The following is a 22,637-nucleotide window of genomic DNA, read 5'->3' on the forward strand; positions in this document are numbered from 1 at the left end:
AAAAAAAAAAAAATTAGGGGGGGGGGAGGGCACGGGGGATGGTTTGGGTGAAGTCTATTGTGGTATGTCAGGTAAGAGTAGTTTCATCAAAGTATCAATCAAATCTAATCATAAATAAAGAAGTTATGGCAATTTTAGCAAAATTTAATAATTTGACCTCGAGAGTCAAGGTCATTCAAAGGTCAAAGTAAAATTCAAGTTGCCAGGTACAGTAACCTCATGATAGCATGTAAGTATTTGAAGTTTGAAAGCAATAGCCTTGATACTTCGAGTGGATCGAAACACAAAATTTAACCATATATTAAAAGTTACTAAGTCAAAAAAGGGCCATAATTCCATAACAATGACAACCAGAGTTATGCAACTTGTCCTTTTACTGTACCCTTATGATAGTTTGTGAGTGTTCCAAGTATGAAAGCAATATCTATGATACTTTAGGGGTAAAGTGGACCAAAACATAAATCTTAACCAAATTTTAAATTTTCTAAGTATAAAGGGCCCATAATTCCGTCCAAATGCCAGTCAGAGCTACATAACTTTGCCTGCACCGTCCCCTTATGATAGTTCATAAATCTTGCAAGTATGAAAGCAATAGCTTTGATACTGTAGGAATAAAGTGGACCTAAACACAAAACTTAATCAAATTTTCAATTTTCTAAGTATAAAAAGGGCACATAATTCTGTCAAAATGCCAGTCAGAGTTACATTACTTTGCCTGCACAGTCCCCTTATGATAGTTAGTAAGTGTTGCAAGTATGAAAGCAATAGCTTTGATGCTTAAGGAATAAAATGGACCTAAACACAAAACTTAACCAAAATTGTCAATTTTCTAAGTATAAAAAGGGCACATAATTCTGTCAAAATGCATGCCAGAGTTATCTAACTTTGCCTGCCCAGTCCCCTCATGATAGTAAGTAAGTGTACCAAGTTTGAATGCAATAGCATTGATACTTACTGAGAAAAGTGGAACTAAACGCAAAACTTAACCAAAATTTTCAATTTTTTAAGTATAAAAAGGGCACATAATTGTGTCAAAATGCACGCCAGAGTTATCTAACTTTGCCTGCCCAGTCCCCTCATGATAGTAAGTAAGTGTACCAAGTTTGAATGCAATAGCATTGATACTTTCTGAGAAAAGTGGACCTAAACGCAAAACTTAACCGGACGCCGACGCCGACGCCAAGGTGATGACAATAGCTCATAATTTTTTTTCAAAAAATAGATGAGCTAAAAATACTTTCATATACTAGTAAAAGTCTGGGTTATGTTGATCTGCAAAAATTTGATTGTTTTACCAATTGTAGCACATGCAGATTTGATAAAACAAAAAACATGGCAATTCGAGAAAACCAGGTCATCAATCTTTAATATGATAATCTAATTAAAATCATTAATTTAGATCTTCTCAGTTAAGCTACCTACACACCCAATTTCAGCATAATCCCTCCATCCACACTCAAGTAATTGAGCACAATTCAATAGTGACATTTATTTTTTTAACTGGCCTAAAATTCAATATAACACTAAAGACTACGTGGGAGCAAGATAATAAAAAAAATCTTAAAGCAATACTTCCATCCAAAATCAAGTTATTCAACGGAGACTGTTATTCAATGGAGATTGTTTTTCTATTTTTTGTTACAGTGACCATACCCTGACTGGCAATTATTAGCTACCTACACAAATCATTTCATGTAACACCTTCCAACCAACAAAAAGTTTTTTAAATCAACGTTTTACAAAAATCTAATAACATCCTTTCAATTTTATTATAAAGATTTCAACAGAGAATGCAAAATATCATACAAATTTAGTCACAGTTAAAATGAAAAAAATAATACATCAATTAGATGAAATATTAAACAGAGAGATAACAAACAACAATAGCTATACAAACAAAATTAAAGAAGAGAGTAATTGAACCAGTTGCTAAAGCGCTCCGTCCTCACTATGAAGAGTTTTAAGCTCATTTTGAAATAGTAAACAAATAAAAACCAAAGTTAAACCTTGGCAGACATTCTAATAGGCCAATATTTTTAGCTTCAGATTCGGGACTTTCATTCATTTGAGCCCTTGTTTTTCTTTGTATATGTGAATGACGTTTTCAATAAGACATTTTCGTCAATGCAAGTGGAAGTAAATAGTACAGAATTGTCTTCATTATATAGTTAGTCCTCACTTTGTCAAAACAAAAACGTATGAGCTGTGTTCTGTGAAAAGGGGGTATTATACATGTGCGTAATGTTTTGTCCCAGATTAGCCTGTGCAGTCTGCTTTTATGATATTTTTCGTTAAAAGAAAGTTACTTCTTGGCAATAATGCAGTTTAGGCGGAAAGTGTTGTCCATGATTAGCCTGTGCAGACTGCACAGGCTTATCTGGGACTACACTTTAAGCACATGCATTAACCCTCTTTCACAGAGCATGGTTCATATTGAAAGTTCAGTAGATCCAAATCAGGTCTTGGTGAGTAATAGGTTGGGATAAAACCTCAAGCCTTCCTCACTGTCGTCTCTACACACCCCTCCCACTCTTTCTGTAAGCAGCAATCTGGAAAGAAATTAGTCTTTCATTTTTTTAGACAAGTCCATGTCATATACTAACTGAAGTCATTCATTCAAAAGATTGTTCCATACATGTAATTATCGCACTTTAACCGTTTACCACTTAGATACGTATTTTGACGCATTTGAAGTCCCTTAGAAAGTTAAATTAAATGAAGGCCTTTCTTACTATATTCAAGTTTAGTTGTAAAGACTTCATTTCCAACCCTTAGATACTGATGAGCAGCAAACAGCATAAAACCTGAATAGACTGCGAGTTACTTGCAGGCTGTTCTGGAAGTTAGCTGTTTGAACCTAGCCATTTTCACTCTGCTTCTAAGTGGGAAAGGGTTAATATTGGACATGTAACGTGTGCTATTTGACAAATGTGTTATTTAAAAGATGAAATAATTAATGTAAAAAGTAACCATTACAAGTATATCATACCTTTCCTTGGCAAGTATCACAGAAAGACCAATGTTTTGTGCAAGTTCTTCAGCTGTTAAGGATCCTTTGCTTTCAACCTGTAAATAGAAAGCATTTATACGTTGTCAAAATTATTATGCAACAAGAACGGAATTTACACATGCAAAAGCATTATAAATGTTTATCAGTTGTTTGTTTATAATTAGACAACTTCAAATCTAGTTAGGTACTTAATTATCACTAAGTAGCCAAAATGCATGTTACTTACAAATATTTACCCCAGAAAGTGTGAAATTCTGCTTATTTTTTTATTAAATAGTTAAACATATGTTTTTGGCAATCAGAGACTTACTAATTTTTGGCTATTTAGTCTACTGGTAATACTAATAGAGCTCCAAACAATCTAAATTGACTGGTTAATGAGAAGGTAACATAAACATGACCCATCTTTTGTCAGGTGAGAGCAGCATATACACTTTCATTTAAAACATTTATACTGATTTATTGTTTTAACATTAATATTGTTTTATCATGGTGAAAAACAGAGTTTTTAAAACATTTTAAAGTCACTTTACATAGTTTACATAACAAGTATTTTGCAAATCAAGAATGGCAAAACACTCAAAATCTCTCAACTGCAACTTGGTTATCATATCCAAAACTCACTGTGACTCGGGGCAGATTAACTTGTAGTGCAAGCTTAAAAACAAACTTAATTGTCACTTACAACTTCTGTAGTTTTTTTAATAACCTCTTCTTCACTGTGTGTACTAGACTGCAAAACCATCACCCCACTCTCAAACCTACGAAGCCTACAAAAAGCAATATGCAAACACTTGTTAAATTGCTACATGTGCCACTCTGTTAACGCTTTAATTAGTTCCATAGTAAAGCTTATTACCATTAATTGACCAGGATTAAACACACATTTATTTGATGACAGTACATTGTGATTTTTTTACAACTGCAATATGAATTGTTTTAACTAACTCTTTGACCTACCAGTTGCAACTGGTCAATCCCACATTCTTATTTGATTACTTGTGACCAAGATAAGCCTTCCTATATGAAGCCAAAAAACCTGTGTAAACCCAATAAAAAAGTTAGCAGTGTTCGACTTGTGGGCTGCTGCTAATTTGTTAACCGTTTGTGTGTCCCTGTGAGGCATTTGTGGTCAAGAGTGTTAACAAACAAGTTTTTTCCTATAAATTACATGGTTTACTTGCAGAGAGTGGACAACATCAATTGAATTTTGTTGGAGTTTTTAACTTCATGTCCACAAACATTATGACCAAGTTTGATGTTGAAAGAATTGAAACCAGTTGTTTTAAAAAGCTGACAAAGTTAATTTAGCCAGAATTTGATTATTCAAGGGCCATAATGCAAAAGTGTACATATCAATCTGACAACTTATTTCAGATAAACTTTTATGCCCATAAATATAATCAATAAATTTCATGATGATCTTCTTAAAACTGAGTTAAAGGACACTTTAAATTCGACACATAATTATATACAAGGGACATAATTTAGAAAAGCATCAGGCAATTTGACTGGTTATCAAACTTGGTTTATGATGATCAAATAGAAACTATTTGAGTTTGAGAGAGAACAACATCCTAGATGCTGCCCAACCAACTATCCCTGCAGATGTTTTATTCTGTGACCTGTTTTAGACAGGTGCATTAAAAGAGATGACATATTAAATATGGTACAAATATTTACTCAAAGCTTTACCGAAGTATCACAAAATAAAGCATTACTTGATTGGAAGTCTGAGCTCCTCAAATGTTTCACAGGCATTCAACAGGTCCTCCGGGGATATCAACTGCAATCCAGAAAATATAAATTGAATAATTGTTATGCCAATATGTAGACCCAAACATAAATATTGAAATTTAAGTAGAAATTAAGATGTTTAATTACTATATACATTGTAATTTAATCCAGTATCTATAAACATTAAATGTTTGCAAAACATGTATGCCCAACTTGCAGCCGGGTCATCCTTGTAACCTTGAATTTAGATCTCTTGATTTTGAAATCCTTAGGATCATACTTCCTCAAGACTAACCAGCATTCTAATTTATATGATCCAATAATTCTCTAAATATTATGTGGAAATGAATTTCCTTTCACAAGACCCTGTGACCTTTACCTTTGACCTGGTGCCTTGAAACTCAATTAGGGGTCTTCCCATTTTAGAAGAAACCACTATATCAATTTTCATGACCTTAAGTCGATGCAATCTCAAGATATCTTTAGGTAACAAATTATTTGTTAAAAGCCTATGTGATCTTGAACTTTGACCTGTTGACCTTAAAATTGATAGGCGTGTCCCTTTCCCTGTCAAGAACCAAACCAATTTGAATGGTTGTATGTCAAAGCCTTCCCAAGATACTGCACAGAAACGAAAGGTCTACCGGCAAACCGACCTATCGATAGACAGACCTACCAATTCACCAACCAAAAAACCCACATACAAAATTCAAAGCAATATTACCTCAAAAGGGGGTATTATAAACATAAAAGGTACCATCACATAAGCTTATTTTTTATGGTACAAGCCCATCATAAAAATCTTTCCAGAATTAAAGAAACTTGCATGTTCCTATTTGAATTATTAGACAAAAGTCTTTATTTAAAGGTACTTGTTCACAGATTTTTTGTATTTTTAAAACAAGACGGCCTGAAAGGCCCAAAGTGGCTCACCTGAGATACAAAGGAACTGACCTGTTCTGTGCAGCCCCAAGATATCATTAGAGCAAATGTTTTGACCAAGTTTCATGACCAGTGAACTATACATGTAACTTTTAGAGTGCTAATAAGGTTTTACTATAGCCATTAAAGGATTAATTTCACCCCTTGGGGCCATGTTTTTCAACAAACTGGAACCATTTTCGAACTCATCCAAGATATCATCATTAAAACAAATGTTCTGAACAAGTTTAATGAAGATTTGACAATAAATGTGACATTTTGAGAGTTAACCCTTTGCATGCTGGGAAATTTATCGTCTGCTAAAATGTCATCTGCAGAATTTCTAAAATTAGCATTTTCTTCAATTTTTTTCAAAGAATACTATCAGAATAGCAAACAGTTTGGATCCTGATGAGACGCCACGTTCTGTGGCGTCTCATCTGGATCCAAACTGTTTGCAAAGGCCTTCGAAATTCGGTTCCAGCACTGAAAGAGTTAACAAGGATTTTTTTTTAAGGAAAAATGCCCGGCCCCATTGTGGCATTATATTTCAAACGACATAAACTATTCTCAAACTTGCCAAGATATAATTGGGACAAATCTTCTGACCCAGTTTCATAAAGATCAGACAATAAATTTGGCCTCTAGAGTGTTAACAAGGTTTTACTATAGCCATATATAGCCATATAAGAACAAGAGCTGTCAGAGGACAGCACGCTCGACTATTCCAGTGCTTGACAGTATAACATAAGCCATCATGGGGTAATTGTTCAAATTATTCAATAAGGTCAAGGTAATAGTTCAGGTATATTTTCCACAATCTCTTGAACATTTGTAAAGACATAAAACAAACAAATAATATTTTATTTGAAGATTGATAGCAATATTTATGAGACAATCTTTCAAAAATAAAAAAAGGGAAAAATATATTTTAAAAAATTGGGGGGGGGGGGGGGGTAGGGGGGTTGAAAGGGGGGTATAATGTGGGGTGTGGTCATTTATTAGATGATCTTTCAAAAATAAAAAAATAAAAACAAAATATCATTTTGTAAGAATTATGGCCCTTTTTTCACTTAGAATTTGCATATTATTAATGTTAAAGTTTGCGTACCACCCCAAATATTTCCTATGTCCCTTGACATATTGCTTTAAAATATTTTGCATATTTCTTTACCAACATGACCCCAACCTATAAACAAGAGCAGACAACTGTATCAAGCATTTTGTAAGAATTATGGCCCTTTTTTCACTTAGAATATGCATATTATTGATAAATCTATGTTAAAGTTTGCGTACCACCTCAAATACTTTCAATGTCCCTTGACATATTGCTTTCATATTTTGCAAACTTCTTTACTAACATGACCCCAATCTAAAACAAGAGCAGACAACTGTACAAAGCATTTTGTAAGAATTATGGCTCATCTTTGACTTGGTAACTGAATATTTTGTTAAATTTTGTATTTAGATCCACTTGATTTCTAAAGGATCAAAGCTATTGCTTTCAAACTTCAAATATTTTCTAACTATCATGAGGGTACTGTTCCTGCAATTCAATTTGACCTTGACCTTTGAATGACGTTGACTCTCAAGGTCAAGAGTAAATTTTAGTTAAATTGCCATAACTTCTTTATTGATGATCAGATTTTATTAATATTTTGACTAAACAACACTTGCCTGAATACCACAAAATACTTGAAAACATGACTGCTAATGGGCAAAAGGCAATGTTGACACCGCACCACAGACAAAAGGTGATCACAAAGGCTCACCATGAGCACATAAAGCTCAAGTGAGCTAAAAATGTCATGAAAATAATTTACTAAACAGCAATATTTGAAGAGCTTATAGTAATTATTATAGCGAGACAAAAAATTTGAGCTAAATCTTATGAGTACCACTGACCCACTCTGGCTTTCGATTTCAATTTAGTATTTTTTTGTTAAAAAATATTAAAGAAAGAAGATCTTACCCAGAGGATTAAATAACAAGAGCACCCCATAACAGGTGCCACGCTCAGCTGCGAAAGCTTGTTAGAATTTTCCTTTTTTTAGAGGTCACAGTGACCTTGACCTTTGACCTAGTGACCCAAAAATGAGTGTGGTGTGTAGAACTCATCAAGATGCAGCTACATATGAAGTCTCAATGTTGTAGGTGGAAGCACTTTTATTTAAGAAGCAATGTTCAAAACCTTAACAAAAGGTTAAGGTTTTAGCGGACGACGGTGGACACGACGAGCTGGCTATGACAATACCTTGGATTTTCTCCGAAAACAGCCAAGCTAAAAAATCAGAAGGAGAGGTAAGTTACTCTTACATTATGAAATCAATATATCAATTGTAATGTTTACCTCCATCCCCCTGGCTCTATTTACTCTGCAGTATACATCAGTCATAGTCATCATACCACCGCAGTCCTGTAGAACAGTGGAGGTGACATACTGACCAATCTGGAGCTTGATTTCATTAGTATTACTCTTACAAGAAAAAATATACATTCTGACATATCTTTATAATGTGTACTCTCTCACTTACTTTCTTGAACTCTAACTTACTTAAGTCAAAGTACTGGATTTTCGCCTACGCTTCCTTATTTAACAAACTACAAATATGATTGTCTCAAACTTGTAACATTAGGTATCTGTTATGTTGAAGTGATTTGCTTTCCTTAAAAATTGTTTCCACGCATATCTTTTCTGTTTAAGAGTTGATACCTTTTCACAGTGTTGTTCACTGGGTTTGTCACATTGCTAACACATGAATATGTCTTGGGTAAAATTGAAATGATGTTTTTTAAATGTAATTGAGAAAATTGTTTTGTTTCAGCTCATTGATGTGTACATTATTGATATTGTATGTAACAAAACGCATTCTTAATCTCAAAACATATTACTTCTAAGTCTTTATTAATATGTATTGAACTACCAATATTGTATAGTCATTAAAGCTATCCCATTGACATGTTCACCTGTACCAGAACATAGTCATTAAAGCTATCCCATTGACATGTTCACCTGTACCAGAACATAGTCATTAAAGCTATCCCATTGACATGTTCACCTGTACCAGAACATAGTCATTAAAGCTTTCCGATTGACATGTTCACCTGTACCAGAACATAGTCATTAAAGCTTTCCCATTGACATGTTCACCTGTACCAGAACATAGTCATTAAAGCTATCCCATTGACATGTTCACCTGTACCAGAACATAGTCATTAAAGCTATCCCATTGACATGTTCACCTGTACCAGAACATAGTCATTAAAGGTATCCCATTGACATGTTCACCTGTACCAGAACATTTGAGCTGTGCTCTGGGAAATAAGGTTTAACCCTTTGCATGCTGGGAAATTTGTCGTCTGCTAAAATGTCGTCTGCTGAATTTCTAAAATTAGCATTTTCTTCGATTTTTTCAAAGAATATTATCAAAATAGCAAACAGTTTGGATCCTGATGAGACGCCACGTTCTGTGGCGTCTCATCTGGATCCAAACTGTTTGCAAAGGCCTTCAAAATTCGGTTCCCGCACTGAAAGGGTTAATCCATGTTCGTATAGTGTTGTCCCAGGTAAGCCTTTGAAGACTGGCTAATCAGGGACGGCACTTTCCGATTGTATTGTATTTCTTTTTTCAAGGCAGTCTCCTCCTATCAAAAATCCAGTTAAGGCGGAAAGTGTTGTCCCTGATTAGCCTGTGCAGACCACACAGGCTAATCTGGGACGACATTTTACGCCCATACATTTTCCCACACCAAACCTTGATAGGTTTCTCGAGCACAGAAGCGAGTTCCTTGGCCAGCTCCCTGTAGTACTTATCCCCTGTTCCATGGGTCTCCTTGGTGACTGGGTTGGGGATACCCATGCTCAGCAGGTACGACTTGAACTTGATTGTCTGCAAACATTCGTGGACATATTTACAATAATGTTCAATTTGTTTTTTACCCCCCCCCCAGTTTTTTACAATCTCTTTCATTTATAGGATAATCATATGTTATGTTCCAAATATGATTCAAAGTTTTTCTTCTATTAGCTATCTTTTCCACATATAGGATCAAAAGATGTTATGTTGCAAATATATTCCACAATTTTTCCCTCATTTACTTTTTCTTTCATTTATACCATCCAGTCAAGCTTTGTCCATGAATAGCCTGTGTGGACTGGACAGGCTTATATGAGACAACACTATACACACATGGACTGCACAGGCTTATCTGAGACAACACTATACACACATGGACTGCACAGGCTTATCTGAGACAACACTATACACACATGGACTGCACAGGCTTATCTGAGACAACACTATACACACATGCATTAAGCACTGTTTTCCCAGTGTGTGGCTCATTTGTCTCTTACCTCATCCTCGGTTATCTCCCCTTGCTTGTCTCTTACCTCATCCTCGGTTATCTCCCCTTGCTTGTCTCTTACCTCATCCTCGGTTATCTCCCCTTGCTTGTCTCTTACCTCATCCTCAGTTATCTCCCCTTGCTTGTCTCTTACCTCATCCTCGGTTATCTCCCCTTGCTTGTCTCTTACCTCATCCTCGGTTATCTCCCCTTGCTTGTCTCTTACCTCATCCTCGGTTATCTCCCCTTGCTTGTCTCTTACCTCATCCTCGGTTATCTCCCCTTGCTTGTCCCTGATCTTTGTCACTATGGACTTGGACAAAGACACCATTTCCTGAGCCTGAAAGATATTACACGCAATTATTCTTTTTAAAAGCACTAAGATTGTTAATTTTGGGCAATACACAGCTAATGCTCTTACAAGGGCCTAAGGTAGTATATCAATATTTTCCTAAGATGTGTAACCAAGTAACGATTGTATTCCACTGCAATACATGTATGCAGCTTTGATCAGATGTTGCCAAACTAGTACTCTTTTCTTCCACAGCAAAGTAATTTCACAAATTCACATAATTCAGCACTAAAAAACTCCAATTAAAATTGCACACAAAAAATATCAATACAAATGTGTTTTCATATTCTAATTTAAAGCTAATGTGACGCTAGATGAGACAGCCATGCTGACTTTGCATGATTGCAGCAATATGGCTAATGAATATTTCAATATACATTTATTGCAATACAGCTTAATGCATCACAACTAGCCAACCTTAAACATGAACAGAGAGAAATCAGTTGGGATTAAATGAGGACAGAAATAAATGAATATGATAAGAACAAATTGAACTGAAAATGTTTAGATTTTATTTCATCAAATTGGATTCTAAACAGGTGCATGCATGCTTAACAACAACACTTCTTTATTATTGTCATGAAAACTCTTAATGAAACCAAATATTAACAACAGTTCCGCGGTCGGTGATATATGCCCCCAAAACTGGGCTTTGAACTAGTGACCCCAATTTCAATAGGGGTCATCTGCAGTCCAAGGCCAATGCACATGTGAAGTATCAAGCCAATCGGTCGATTCGTTGACGAGTTATTGGAAACAATTTTCACACTTATTGTGACAGTGACGTTGACCTTTGACCTTGTAAACCCAATTTCAATAGGGGTCATCTACTGTCCAAGGCCAATGCACTTGTCAAGTATCAAGCCAATCCATCAATTCGTTGACGAGTTATTGGAAACAATTTTCACACTTATTGTGACAGTGACGTTGACCTTTGACCTAGTAACCCATATTTCAATATGGGTCATCTACTGTCCAAGGCCAATGCACATGTGAAATATCAAGCCAATTCGTCAATTCATTGACTAGTTATTGATTAGAAACAATTTTCACACCTATTGTGACAGTGACCTTGACCTTTGACCTAGTGACCCCATTTTCAATACGGATTATCTACTGTCCAAGGCCAATGCACATGCGAAGTATCATGTCAATCAGTGAATTTGTTGACAAGTTACTGATCGGAAACGATTTTCCAACTTATTGTGACAGTGACCATAAACTTTTACCTTGTGACCAAATTTCAATAGGGTCCATCTACTGTCCAAGTCCAATGTACATGGGAAGTATCAAGCCATGTCAATTTGTTGACGAGTTATTGATAGGAAACGAGTTTCATACTTATTGTGACAGTGACCTTTGATCTAGTGATCCCAATTTTATTAGGGGTCATCTACTGTCCAAGGCCAATGCACATGTGAAGTATCAAGCCAATCGGTCAATTTGTTGATGAATCATTGACCTTATTGATCGGAAACAATTTTCACACTTATTGTGACAGTGACCTTGATCTTTGACTAAGTGACCCCAATTGACATGACGCCTTATCAGTGATCGCTCCGCCCACTTAATCACGTGGCTCAGCGGGAAGAAAACCTAGACAAGCTAACACCAAAATGGCTTCTTTGCCTATAGACTGCATATAGATTTACGCGATATTCCGGATGATTTCATGGACTTGTTTAACACCATATTACACTTGTAAAGGGGTTGATGCCATTTAGTTATTCTGCAAATGCAAAAAATATACAATTAAAGAGAACATCAGCTATTTATAACGGTTAAATCGGTACATTAAACACGCTCTCAAACGCGTGCACGCTTACCGAAATCGAACCCGTTATTATGTGTAATGGTGGTATTTGCAATAAAGTAACACTTCACCGGTATTTACCCGTGTTATTAACAAAATTATTACCGAAACATTCCTGCCTACCCGTGTATTTGACACGAAATAGCGCTTTATAACTGGGAATTCGGTGAAGTTTTAGGCGCTTTCTGACGTCGGGTGGGTTTCCAATCCCACATGTTATTTCGTATAAAAGTGATAATAATCATATTAAACATTGCTTATGGGACATTTATCAATCACTATAATTTAAAGCGCAAAATAACACAGTAAGTTTGGACATTGTCTGATATAAAATTAGCGTTGTACGAAATGGAATACGGTCAGGCTATTATAAATTAATAAGGCTACCAATATCAGACGCTCGCGTAGGTACCGACTTCCCCGAAGTTACCGCATTTATTGGTTAACTAATATCAGTAATAATAACTCTTTTACAATAGCATTTATCGATACGTCTTTATTAAAATAATAACAAAATGGTTTTCACTTGTTTCTGACACACACACAGAAACGCGATTTTTAACGGGGATTTCGTAAAGGTACACAAATTGGGTACCAAAATTCTCAATTATTTTACATGCACACGTGACATAATACATACTTAATAATGCTAAGTTGCTTATATGACATTTCAAGCTTGTGAAATAAATTAATGTTCTATAAAGGGGATCTCGGTAATTCTTGAAGCTTCCACTCGCTCTTGTCAAGACCGCATTGCCACGTTGGAAATGGTATAAATTTAATTCATCTGACTTATCTTTCTGGATACCAAATGTCAGAGTTGCATTAACCCTTTTTACACCGTTTTTGCCATATTTCATTTCCGTTTTTTAATCCGAACAAAATAAACGAAACTCGTTTAAAAAATGAGATCTAGGCATTCGAGCTCCTAGTGTGGATTAAAAGCGTTTATTGGTGACACCACATGCGTGCAAATGTGTAGATACCGTTAATAAGATAATATATCACATGTCACCTTCAAATAACACGTATGATGTCAATTAAGTGCATTACTATCAGAGTAATAAAACACAGCATGAATTAGGCTTCATGCTGGGTTTTATTTCTCTTTAAGTAATGCAGATGAACCTTGCTTCTGACCTAGTAACTGATAAAACTATTTAAAAAAGTGAAATATAATGTAATAATCAGATCGATAACATAAACTATTTAAATCTGCTAGTATATCCGATAAAAATATATTATAATTGTCTTTGACAGTGTTGACGTTCAGTTGTTCGTGGTGACGACCGCATGTATTTATACATCTCTTACACCTCTCAAGATCTCTTTTCGGCTTTGGAAACGATATAAATTAAATGTCACCAACTCATCTTTCAGGGTATCGATTGTCCGAGTTACATAATCCCCATTGACACCGTTTAACCATTTTTAATCGTTATTTTTAAGAGGAAAACAAAAGAAACTCGTTGAAATAAAAGTGAACCTAAACATGTAGCTTGTCTAGAAAATGGCGGACAGGTCGTTGCTAACGAGTGCGCCCGATTAATCGATCGCTGATTGGTGGATCAATTCTAGTGGGCGGAGCGATCACTGATAAGGCGTCATGTCAATTTTTATAGGGGTCAGCTACTATCCAAGCTCAATGCACATGTGAAGTATCAAACCAATTGGTCAATTCGCGCACGAGTTATTGATCTGAAACTATTTTCACACTTATTGTGACAGTCACCTTTACCTTTGACTTAGTGACCCCAATTTCAATAGGGGTCATCTGCTGTCCAAGGCAGATGCACATGTGAAGTATCACTCCAATCTGTCAATTCGTTGACGAGTTATTGATCGGAAACAAACTGGTTTACGGACAGACTAACCAACATCCAGCAAAACAATATGCCCCCTCTTCTTCAAGGGGGGGCATAGTTATAAACTGTCAACTGTAATTGATCTCTTGAATACAACACAGGCAACATTACTTTCTCCATTAGCTTCTTGAGGTCTTGGAAGGACTGATCGATGGAGGTATCGGTCTGTTGCTGCTTCTGCTGAATGGATCTCTCAATACCCACTATCCCTGGGCGGTGGCGACCAGCCTGCAAGCAAAAAATTACTTACAACCACTGTTTTACTACACAGGTATTTCTTTCTTTCTTTAGGTCTAAAGTTCTGAAATTGGTTCACAAAGAAATATCTATACATAAACTTCTGTGCGTTATTTGATTAAGATAAAAATTGACATTGAGTGTTAATGTTTTGACCATTCAGAGATTTATTTTGGTCTTTCTAATTTTTGAATCTAGATTACCGGTAAAAAAAGAAAATCAATAGCATTTGTAACATTTAGTTGTTTTCTTATTTGTTTAAAACTTGTCACAAATTTGTTAACATGGGACATCATTGGGCTACAGAAAACATTCTCCTACACAGAGGACAATTATGCATTGTGTTTAAGTTACATGATCTTCCAATCGGCAAAGAATAAAATGACTATTGCAAAACTACCCTTTAAAGTATAACAAAGCAAACAAATGTCCTATTTCTCAGCATCAATTAGTTTTTATATCAATGTTAACAAATAGAAAATGTGACAACGGGGTCCCTTTCAAAGCTTATATTTAAAAATATAAATTTTTTTAATTTATAAATATTTGTCAGACCATGTATAAAATATAAGATACAGAACACTTTATTATTCTGATGTGTGACTTATAAAGCAACCTTATTGTTAATTTCCTATGCATCAAAACTGGTTAATTAGTCTATAAGAAACAATTAACACTTAAATTGTCTTCCTTAACAAACAACTCAATCAGTGCATCCTACTTACAACAGCACCAGGTGGGGCGCCAGGGGGGGCTGGGGGCACATATTTCTTTTCCCATTTCTTTTCCCGCAATGCCTGGACAAGGTACCTTAAGAACTGCAGCAGAAGACGGAAATCAGTGCTTCACATTCACAAACATATATTATGCTAACTAGCATAACGTGAATGAGTCCTAAGAACTCAACCCTTAAGAACTAAACAGCATCAAATGTATCAACTGGAGTGCCATGTTAAATAGTGCAAAATAGAAACACCATCATTATTTCAGATAATAGGGTTGCAATTGTTAAACAGTTTAAAAGAAAACCTCCTCACTACCTATTTGTTGTAAAAGTGATGTAGATAAGGTCGGCTTGTAAAATGTGCAATTCTAAACTGAGTGACTAAGTTCAAATAAGTAAGAATCAGTGAGTTTGTGTTGCGTTTACAACTGACTTTGTTGTGGAGTTTAAACATTATATGAAACCAGGATATCTAAACCTTTCTAGCTGACAACTGTACCCCATACCTCTTGCTGGCCGCCGTCTCTGAATGACAGACGAATGTAGTCGTACTTGCTGCTAGATGCAGGACCGGCCTGCTGTCCTGAGACTGGTGAGGACAGATGAACTACTATCTTCGCACTAAATTAGTAATACAGTAACTGATACTGAATCAGGTTTAATTTGTTTTTTAGAAACTTCTTTCCATATAATTAGAATGTTTGCATCCAGAAAATGTTTGAAAGGAACAAGGTCATAACCAAAAATTGCATTTCAAGTAAAGTTAACAATTGATCATATGAAGTAATAAGAAGAAAAGTTATAAATACTGATGTGATGCTTGATGACGACTTGTACTTGCGAGGGCTAACATATTTTGACCAGTCATCAAAAGAAAAAATTGTTGTCATAAATTCTTGGTGCATAAAATTAATTACAAAGAGAACTACAGCTGCCACTGTTGTGCCCTGCAGAGGGTATAGGCAGGTCAATTTTAACCGTTTGCATACTGGGAAATTTGTTGTCTGCTAAAATGCTGTCTGCTGAATTTCTAAAATTAGCATTTTCTTCGATTTTTTCAAAGAATTCTATTACAATAGCAAACAGTTTGGATCCTGATGAGACGCCACGTTCTGTGGCGTCTCATCTGGATCCAAACTGTTTTCAAAGGCCTTCATAATTCAGTTCCAGCACTGAAAGAGTTAAGAACAAGTTTCCCAAGCAATGCAAGTACTTCATAAAAGAGATATTCTATGGACAACATTTCAGCGTGGTCATTTACAAGGCTGATTTGTGTGATATAATAAAGGGAGGAGCTATGCCCCTTCTGAGTAGTCTTCTAATTATTGATATCTCTCTGCCTGTGTAATGTCAAGTTGATATCTTCTATTTAACAAGACATGCCAAATTAAAAATTTAAAAGCAATACATTAACAATAAGATGTATCTATATATTAAGTTTATAACCTCATTAAGTTTAAAAAATATGCCCTCAATAAAATTTAAGAACACAAATTAACAAATTGCAGTTACAATAGAAATAGTGGAGCAAGAGTTAAAGTTTCAAGTTGATGATACCTCTATTACTTTTTGAGATATGCTCTGGACAAAATTTAATTACTAACATTAACAAAGGGAAATAAATACAAATAGAGAATCAAGAGTTATGGATCTTGTTCACTGCTAATCATCTGATTGTCGTACCTATCAAGGTTCAAATTGATATCTCTTTCACTTTTGAATATATGCTGCAGACAAAGTTAAAGTTCAACATAAACAACAAGTAACAACTTTAAAAGAGCATGAGATAGAGGTATGGCTCTTGAGCACAGCACACTACTTCAAACAGACCAACGTACCTATTTCAAAATTTTGAGATATGGGCAAGAAAATCTGACCATTACATTGACAACACGGAAACCAAATTACCAACCAGCAATCAGCATACCCCTCCTTGCAACTTTGTTGAGAGGTATTACTATTTTTTGAAAATAGTACTATAATAAAAAAGCAACATGGTTCTACCTCTTTGCAAAACCTGAAGCTTGTTCCTCAAGTCGTTGTACTAATGACAGTGGAAGGCTCAAGCAGGTTGTCTGCAAATGACAAAACAAATCATATCTATATTGTTTTAGCCATACTGCACTAAATTATATTCCATTTCATGATATCAAGTTTTACTTAAATTAAAATAAAATATTTGAACAAATAGAGAACACATTAAGGTCCTATTTTTTGAAAATATGATATGTAGCCCTAATTTAATGATTTTTAAACATACAAACTGTTAAACTTTTTTTTTTAATAACTACATTTCCCATGCCATATCCTATAATCTTAATAGTTACTCAAAGCCTTAAATGAGATCATGAATGATATAATATCTCAATAGGAAATACATAATTACGAAGTGTATAAAAAAGGAATTTGTATGAAAGAATGAATAATACGGTAATAATATTTTACAGCAGCTTCAAACTCTAGAAAACAGATAAGAACGAAACAAATGAAATAACTACACAAAAAATGTAATTAAAACATCTTACTCTGCCATACTGTTCTTTCCATACAAGTCTATGACTGGTAATGTTTGCCACTCCTCCCTCAAAATTTGTCTGCAACAAAAGTTTTTTTTAAAGTTACACATTTTCTTGTTTTCTATTAGAGATACAATGCTGATAAACGCTGACTTAAATAAGGTAAGTTTAATTTGACAACATGCAAGGCAAAGGCTGTAGTCTGTAACAAGTGAAGCAATCCAATTTAGAAAAATAAGTACTGTGCTGCATAGTTATATTGTTAATTACCAGAAAGAAAATAAATGGTGTCAAAATCCTTCTATGTAAAAAAATAATGAAGGATACAATGTTAAAAAAGATAATTGAAACATACTTTTGACAAAATACTATCTAAGAAAATAACTTTTATGTGAAAAAAACCTTGAGGTAATTAAATCAAATCAATTTGTGAAATGATAAGTTGAGGTATTTTATGGTCAGGTGAGTCGGACTGACATTTCATTTATTTTAAGTAACAGAACATTTGCTTTTTCTGTTTTCAAATACCGTAATTTCTCTATGTTTTCGGACACTAAAAATTTTTATTTTTTTTTCGTGTCCGAAAACTTAGATACGAAAAATATTAACAAAATACAGGTGTCCGAAAACTTAGAGTCGAAAATGGAAGTGTTCGCAAATAGCGTCAATTGTATCAACGACTACCGGTAATAGCACGCGCTTGTAAAATACCATGCCGTATAGTATAACTTACAGTTATACATGTTTGCACTGCATTTAAAATAATTGTAAATGCTTAATTTATTTGACAGATAGTTACTTCAAGGTTGTACTTTGACCAACGAGTTCAAAATTGAGCATGCGATGTACCGATACACGCTTGTATGAACCGGTAATTAACGCAATAAAAAAGCAAACTATGAATTCTTTGTTTGTTTATTTCCGATAGTGGTTGTGTAACACCTTCCATTGTTCGTAAAACTTGTAATAGGGTGCATCAAAATTTGAAACATTTAGTATTTGTCACAGTAATTTTTCTGACAAGGGGTAGTACCATTGCGGTAGATAATTGAAATGTTAATTGGCACTACCCCTGGTAATTGTCATAAGGCTTATGCTATCGGGCGAAACCATTGTTTAATACCGGTTTACAAGGTTATTTACCCAATAACGCAAATGTAATGGCCCATTGCCCTCAGGCATGCACCCGCAATGTTTTATGATGTTAATCTGGTTGTAAAACCCCATGATCGAAGTGTCATTAGATATCGAAAACAGGTTCGAAATTTGGTAAAATAGCGCTGTAAAATATACTGTCCGAAAACTTAGAGACATAAAAAACGGAAGAAAACTCGTGTGTCCGAAAATAAAGAGTCACGAAAAATAATTATTTTTGCTAAAAAAGGGGGTGTCCGAAAACTTAGAGTAATTACGGTAATTCAATTTCTATTGACTTTAAATTTGCTATTGCCTATATTATGAAAGTATTGACGAGTGAGATCTTAAAAGGACAAGTCAATTTAAAGAAGCTGGTATTTTTTCAAGTTGTGAACAATTAAACTATTCTTGAAAGTGTCAAGAACGTTTTAAAATCCAAAACGCCCAGATGAAACGCATTTTAAAATATCTTAGTATATTAAAACCAAAGAAAAACCCCAACAATTGAATATGTGCAGTGTCTTTACACCATGTACCAATAAAGATAAAAAGAAATCATAACACTGTCACTAAGAATGCATCCTTATTCAAATAACACTGTTATACAATACCAACTTTTAACTGCCAGCAGAAGACCATCAGACACTTGGTAAAAAATAATAATAAATTGTGTAGCGTAACCTTTTCCTTTCCTTTGCTACTATCATCAATTCAAAACATTTTATAATTTATTTTTACATATATTTTGTTTGAGAAGTTATCCACAAAAGACACTCAATTGGCGATGGTAAGATGTATTGTGTTCGCTATGATATATTAGTTTAATTGAACTTGATTTTATAGATAGATGTGGCGAAAAATTTTGGATCCTAGATTGTCTGTGTTGCGTTTTGGGCCTATTGCCAACCAGTTTTCGTTTGTTTCATCTGCATATATACATATAGTTAGACTTTAGCATTTCAAAGTAATTTCAAATTAAAATTCCTCTCATCTTCAAAATCTTACCTTTAGACTTTGCATGTTTCGTCACCGAGTCTTTTTTCAGGATATTGCAACCTACAGTGAACGTGTTGGAATTCTGCATCTTAATGCATAGGTCACAGTACATTGATTTTGATTCATTCTCAAAGCGAAGCCAATTATTATCAACTTTCCATGACTCTTGGAATGCTCTAGTTTTTTTGTTTTTTTTTGTTCAGACTCATTTTCGTCCAAAGGACGCCTTAAGGTTAAAGAAGCCATGTTAGTGACTGTACGGACAAAGTGGTTACTTCCATTTATATTGTAGACGATATGAATTACTCTTCCAATGTGTTACAAATTCGTAACTTTAATTGCAATTAAACCGCGCGTGTTTTTCACGTTTTCCTTTGATTAAAATACGCCGCTGTCAGTTAGCATAGTGTGTGAGTAAAACGATCAAATTAATTAATTATCACCTTTCATTTCAATTGAAAATCGGCAGAAAGTTGTAACATCAGCGACATAGAACTAATTATTTAATTATTACTCTTTAATTTAGATCGATAGTCAGCTTGGAAATAATTAATTTATTGTCACGCTTATTTTCATTTTTAATCTTATAATACGACATTTGCGACCGGCCGCTATTTTGTTTGCAGACGACAATATTAACTGTGTATTCAAAGCTCCACCCATTTTTACGTTTCATTCAACAACGTCATTTCATGTGTAAGTGAGCTGTTTTGATTGGCCAGCTACCATGTGCACTTCAATAACAATAAGGTCAAGCGATGTCTCGATACAGGTGCAGACCGGTTTTCATTCACTGTCAAAATTGCAAAGACAAAAATATAGAAAACCAGTTTTGGGTTAAAATGGCGGCTGTTTTTAATGAAATTTTCCGAGATTTTAGCATTTTCGCAAATCGGATTTTTCTTGAGCCAAATTCTCTATATTTTCGCAAATGGCTCAAGTGGCAAACGACAGCGCAAGCCCTGAATATGCTTTTTTGAAATTACCAGGAAGAACTTTGAGCTGTATGCATGTCAGTTGCAATACATGTAATTCAACTCTAAGTCTTATACCCAAAGGGTTGCTGCAAGTTGCAATTCGCTGTCTATTGTCCTAAGGTGCAAAATTTGATCACCACTGCAAGGGCTAAGGAACACTGATACTTCAACGAGTACCTGTCTAAAGCACAAACTTATGCAAATGATACCATTAAAGAAAGAAATAATTGCTTTTAATTTACTTTGTTTACACGTTAGGTCGCAGTACACTAATCTTTTGCAAATCGATAAAGATGTCTAACAGATGTAGAATATTTACACTGTTCAAAATTTCAACATAAAAATGTCAGTAAGAATAGTGTGTTGAAACATCATAGTGTTTTTAGGTTGCATGCAAAGGATAACGTCTGTAGACTGCCATTTATGTCAATTTAATGTGTTTTTTAAGCTTATTGTTTGCTTTTCTAAATTGGTAACGAACAATGTCTGTTTGGAAATTAGTGTTGCGAACTGAATTGATGTGCAGCATTCGGGTGTGTTAATAAAGGGGTGCATATGGACTCCCAGAGCCATCATAGCACAAATTATCAAACTGTTCCATTGTGTTATTCAATACACCTGTGAAATCATCCTTGGATACCTTTACTCTTATTATATATATAATGACCCAATTTTTTTTTTAAGTACCTATGTTTGGACCGGTCTTTGTTAACTGTCAACTTTTGGGGAATTTGGTTGACTTTCCTAATGGGGTTGGTCTATCACTATAAAATTGCGCCAGTCAAAAATCATAAAAAGCGACAATTAAAGTTATGGTAGCCAGAACTAAGTAGGTAGTAATGCTCCTCTGTCCGAAACCGACTACCCGAATAAAGGACAATTTCTACATCGTTGTGCTCCTCGTGACAGTTTGCCATTACATTTACCTTACTTTCTCCATCATACAGAGCAATGCCAGTCTGGTTGGTCAAACTGTCTTCACCAAGCGAGAGGTTGGTATCTCCCCATTGAAAACGATTCATTTCATTCTTCTTATAGACCTGTTGTTGTTGTAATGGCAACACAACACTTGATCACACAAGGCTATACAGTACCATCGAAAGCATCCATAAATTCATCTATACAGCTGAAACGCTCAAATATGGTAAATCCTCGAATGAACTGAATGCGAATCTTCCTCTTTTAAATGCATTTATTGTATTTTTAATTTAAATGATGATCTTTACCTTATTTCATTTTTTTGCTATTTCAGTTTGCAAATATTTGTTTATATGTCTCTGTGCTGCTCGAGTAAACAGTATAATCTTATGTAATATTCCTTTCGAGTGCTTTATGATAGTGTAGTGTATGTGTATGTGTGTGTGATACTGTAGTATATGTGTGTGTGATACTGTAGTGTATGTGTGTGTAATACTGTAGTGTATGTGTGTGTGATACTGTAGTGTATGTGTGTGTGATACTGTAGTGTATGTGTGTGTGATACTGTAGTGTATGTGTGTGTGATACTGTAGTGTATGTGTGTGTGATACTGTAGTGTATGTGTGTGTGATACTGTAGTGTATGTGTGTGTGATACTGTAGTGTATGTGTGTGTGATACTGTAGTGTATGTGTGTGTGATACTGTAGTGTATGTGTGTGTGATACTGTAGTGTATGTGTGTGTGATACTGTAGTGTATGTGTGTGTGATACTGTAGTGTATGTGTGTGTGATACTGTAGTGTATGTGTGTGTTTAAACTGAGTTATCAACACTGTGCTTTTTAAGGAATTCATCAATATTTTATTTGCCTTTTTATTTACATAAAACTGTTTGATTTATTTTAAGCACCTCGATCTTTATAACATCTGAATATTGGCATGTGAACTGTACATGTATGGGCCTAAAGCTGGGTTATGTAACATAACACTGTATTTTAATCATCTATGTTTTATTCTATTAAATTTTACTGACAATGCGTGCAAATGTTAATTTCATTGATTCCTTTTATAATTGTTGTTATATTTGT

At 34.8% G+C, this 22,637-nt stretch overlaps 1 protein-coding gene across 2 annotated transcripts; it reads right to left on the bottom strand.

Moving 5' to 3' along the window:
- Window positions 1-1,754: 1,754 nt before the first annotated feature.
- LOC127877101 (vacuolar protein-sorting-associated protein 36-like) lies at window positions 1,755-21,723 on the bottom strand. Of its 2 annotated transcripts, XM_052422755.1 has the most exons (14): window positions 21,559-21,723; window positions 17,532-17,600; window positions 17,011-17,081; window positions 15,513-15,627; window positions 15,008-15,100; window positions 14,157-14,273; window positions 10,170-10,355; window positions 10,098-10,133; window positions 9,424-9,558; window positions 8,019-8,084; window positions 4,732-4,796; window positions 3,696-3,780; window positions 2,990-3,066; window positions 1,755-2,549 (listed from the first exon to the last, which is right to left on the bottom strand). In XM_052422755.1, exons 1-14 carry the CDS (start codon window positions 21,652-21,654, stop codon window positions 2,456-2,458), a joined length of 1,305 nt encoding a protein of 434 aa, XP_052278715.1. In that variant the 5' UTR covers window positions 21,655-21,723; the 3' UTR covers window positions 1,755-2,455. The 2 variants fall into 2 exon arrangements, with proteins under 2 accessions (XP_052278715.1, XP_052278716.1); XM_052422756.1 differs by lacking the exon at window positions 10,098-10,133 and having other exon boundaries at window positions 10,278-10,355.
- Window positions 21,724-22,637: the final 914 nt, after the last annotated feature.

This window comes from Dreissena polymorpha, chromosome 4 (assembly GCF_020536995.1).
Source record: "Dreissena polymorpha isolate Duluth1 chromosome 4, UMN_Dpol_1.0, whole genome shotgun sequence".
Classification (NCBI taxonomy): domain Eukaryota; kingdom Metazoa; phylum Mollusca; class Bivalvia; order Myida; family Dreissenidae; genus Dreissena; species Dreissena polymorpha.

What these genes read in the sequence shown, in the direction of transcription:
- LOC127877101 (XM_052422755.1), bottom strand. Translation starts at nt 21,654, where the DNA reads ATGAATCGTTTTCAATGGGGAGATACCAACCTCTCGCTTGGTGAAGAC. An exon ending in GCGCCCCACCTGGTGCTGTT is followed by an intron (nt 14,274 to 15,007) that starts GTAAGTAGGATG and finishes TTTTGCTTGCAG; the next exon opens with GCTGGTCGCCACCGCCCAGG. An exon ending in TGCTCGAGAAACCTATCAAG is followed by an intron (nt 8,085 to 9,423) that starts GTTTGGTGTGGG and finishes ACTGTTCTACAG; the next exon opens with GACTGCGGTGGTATGATGAC.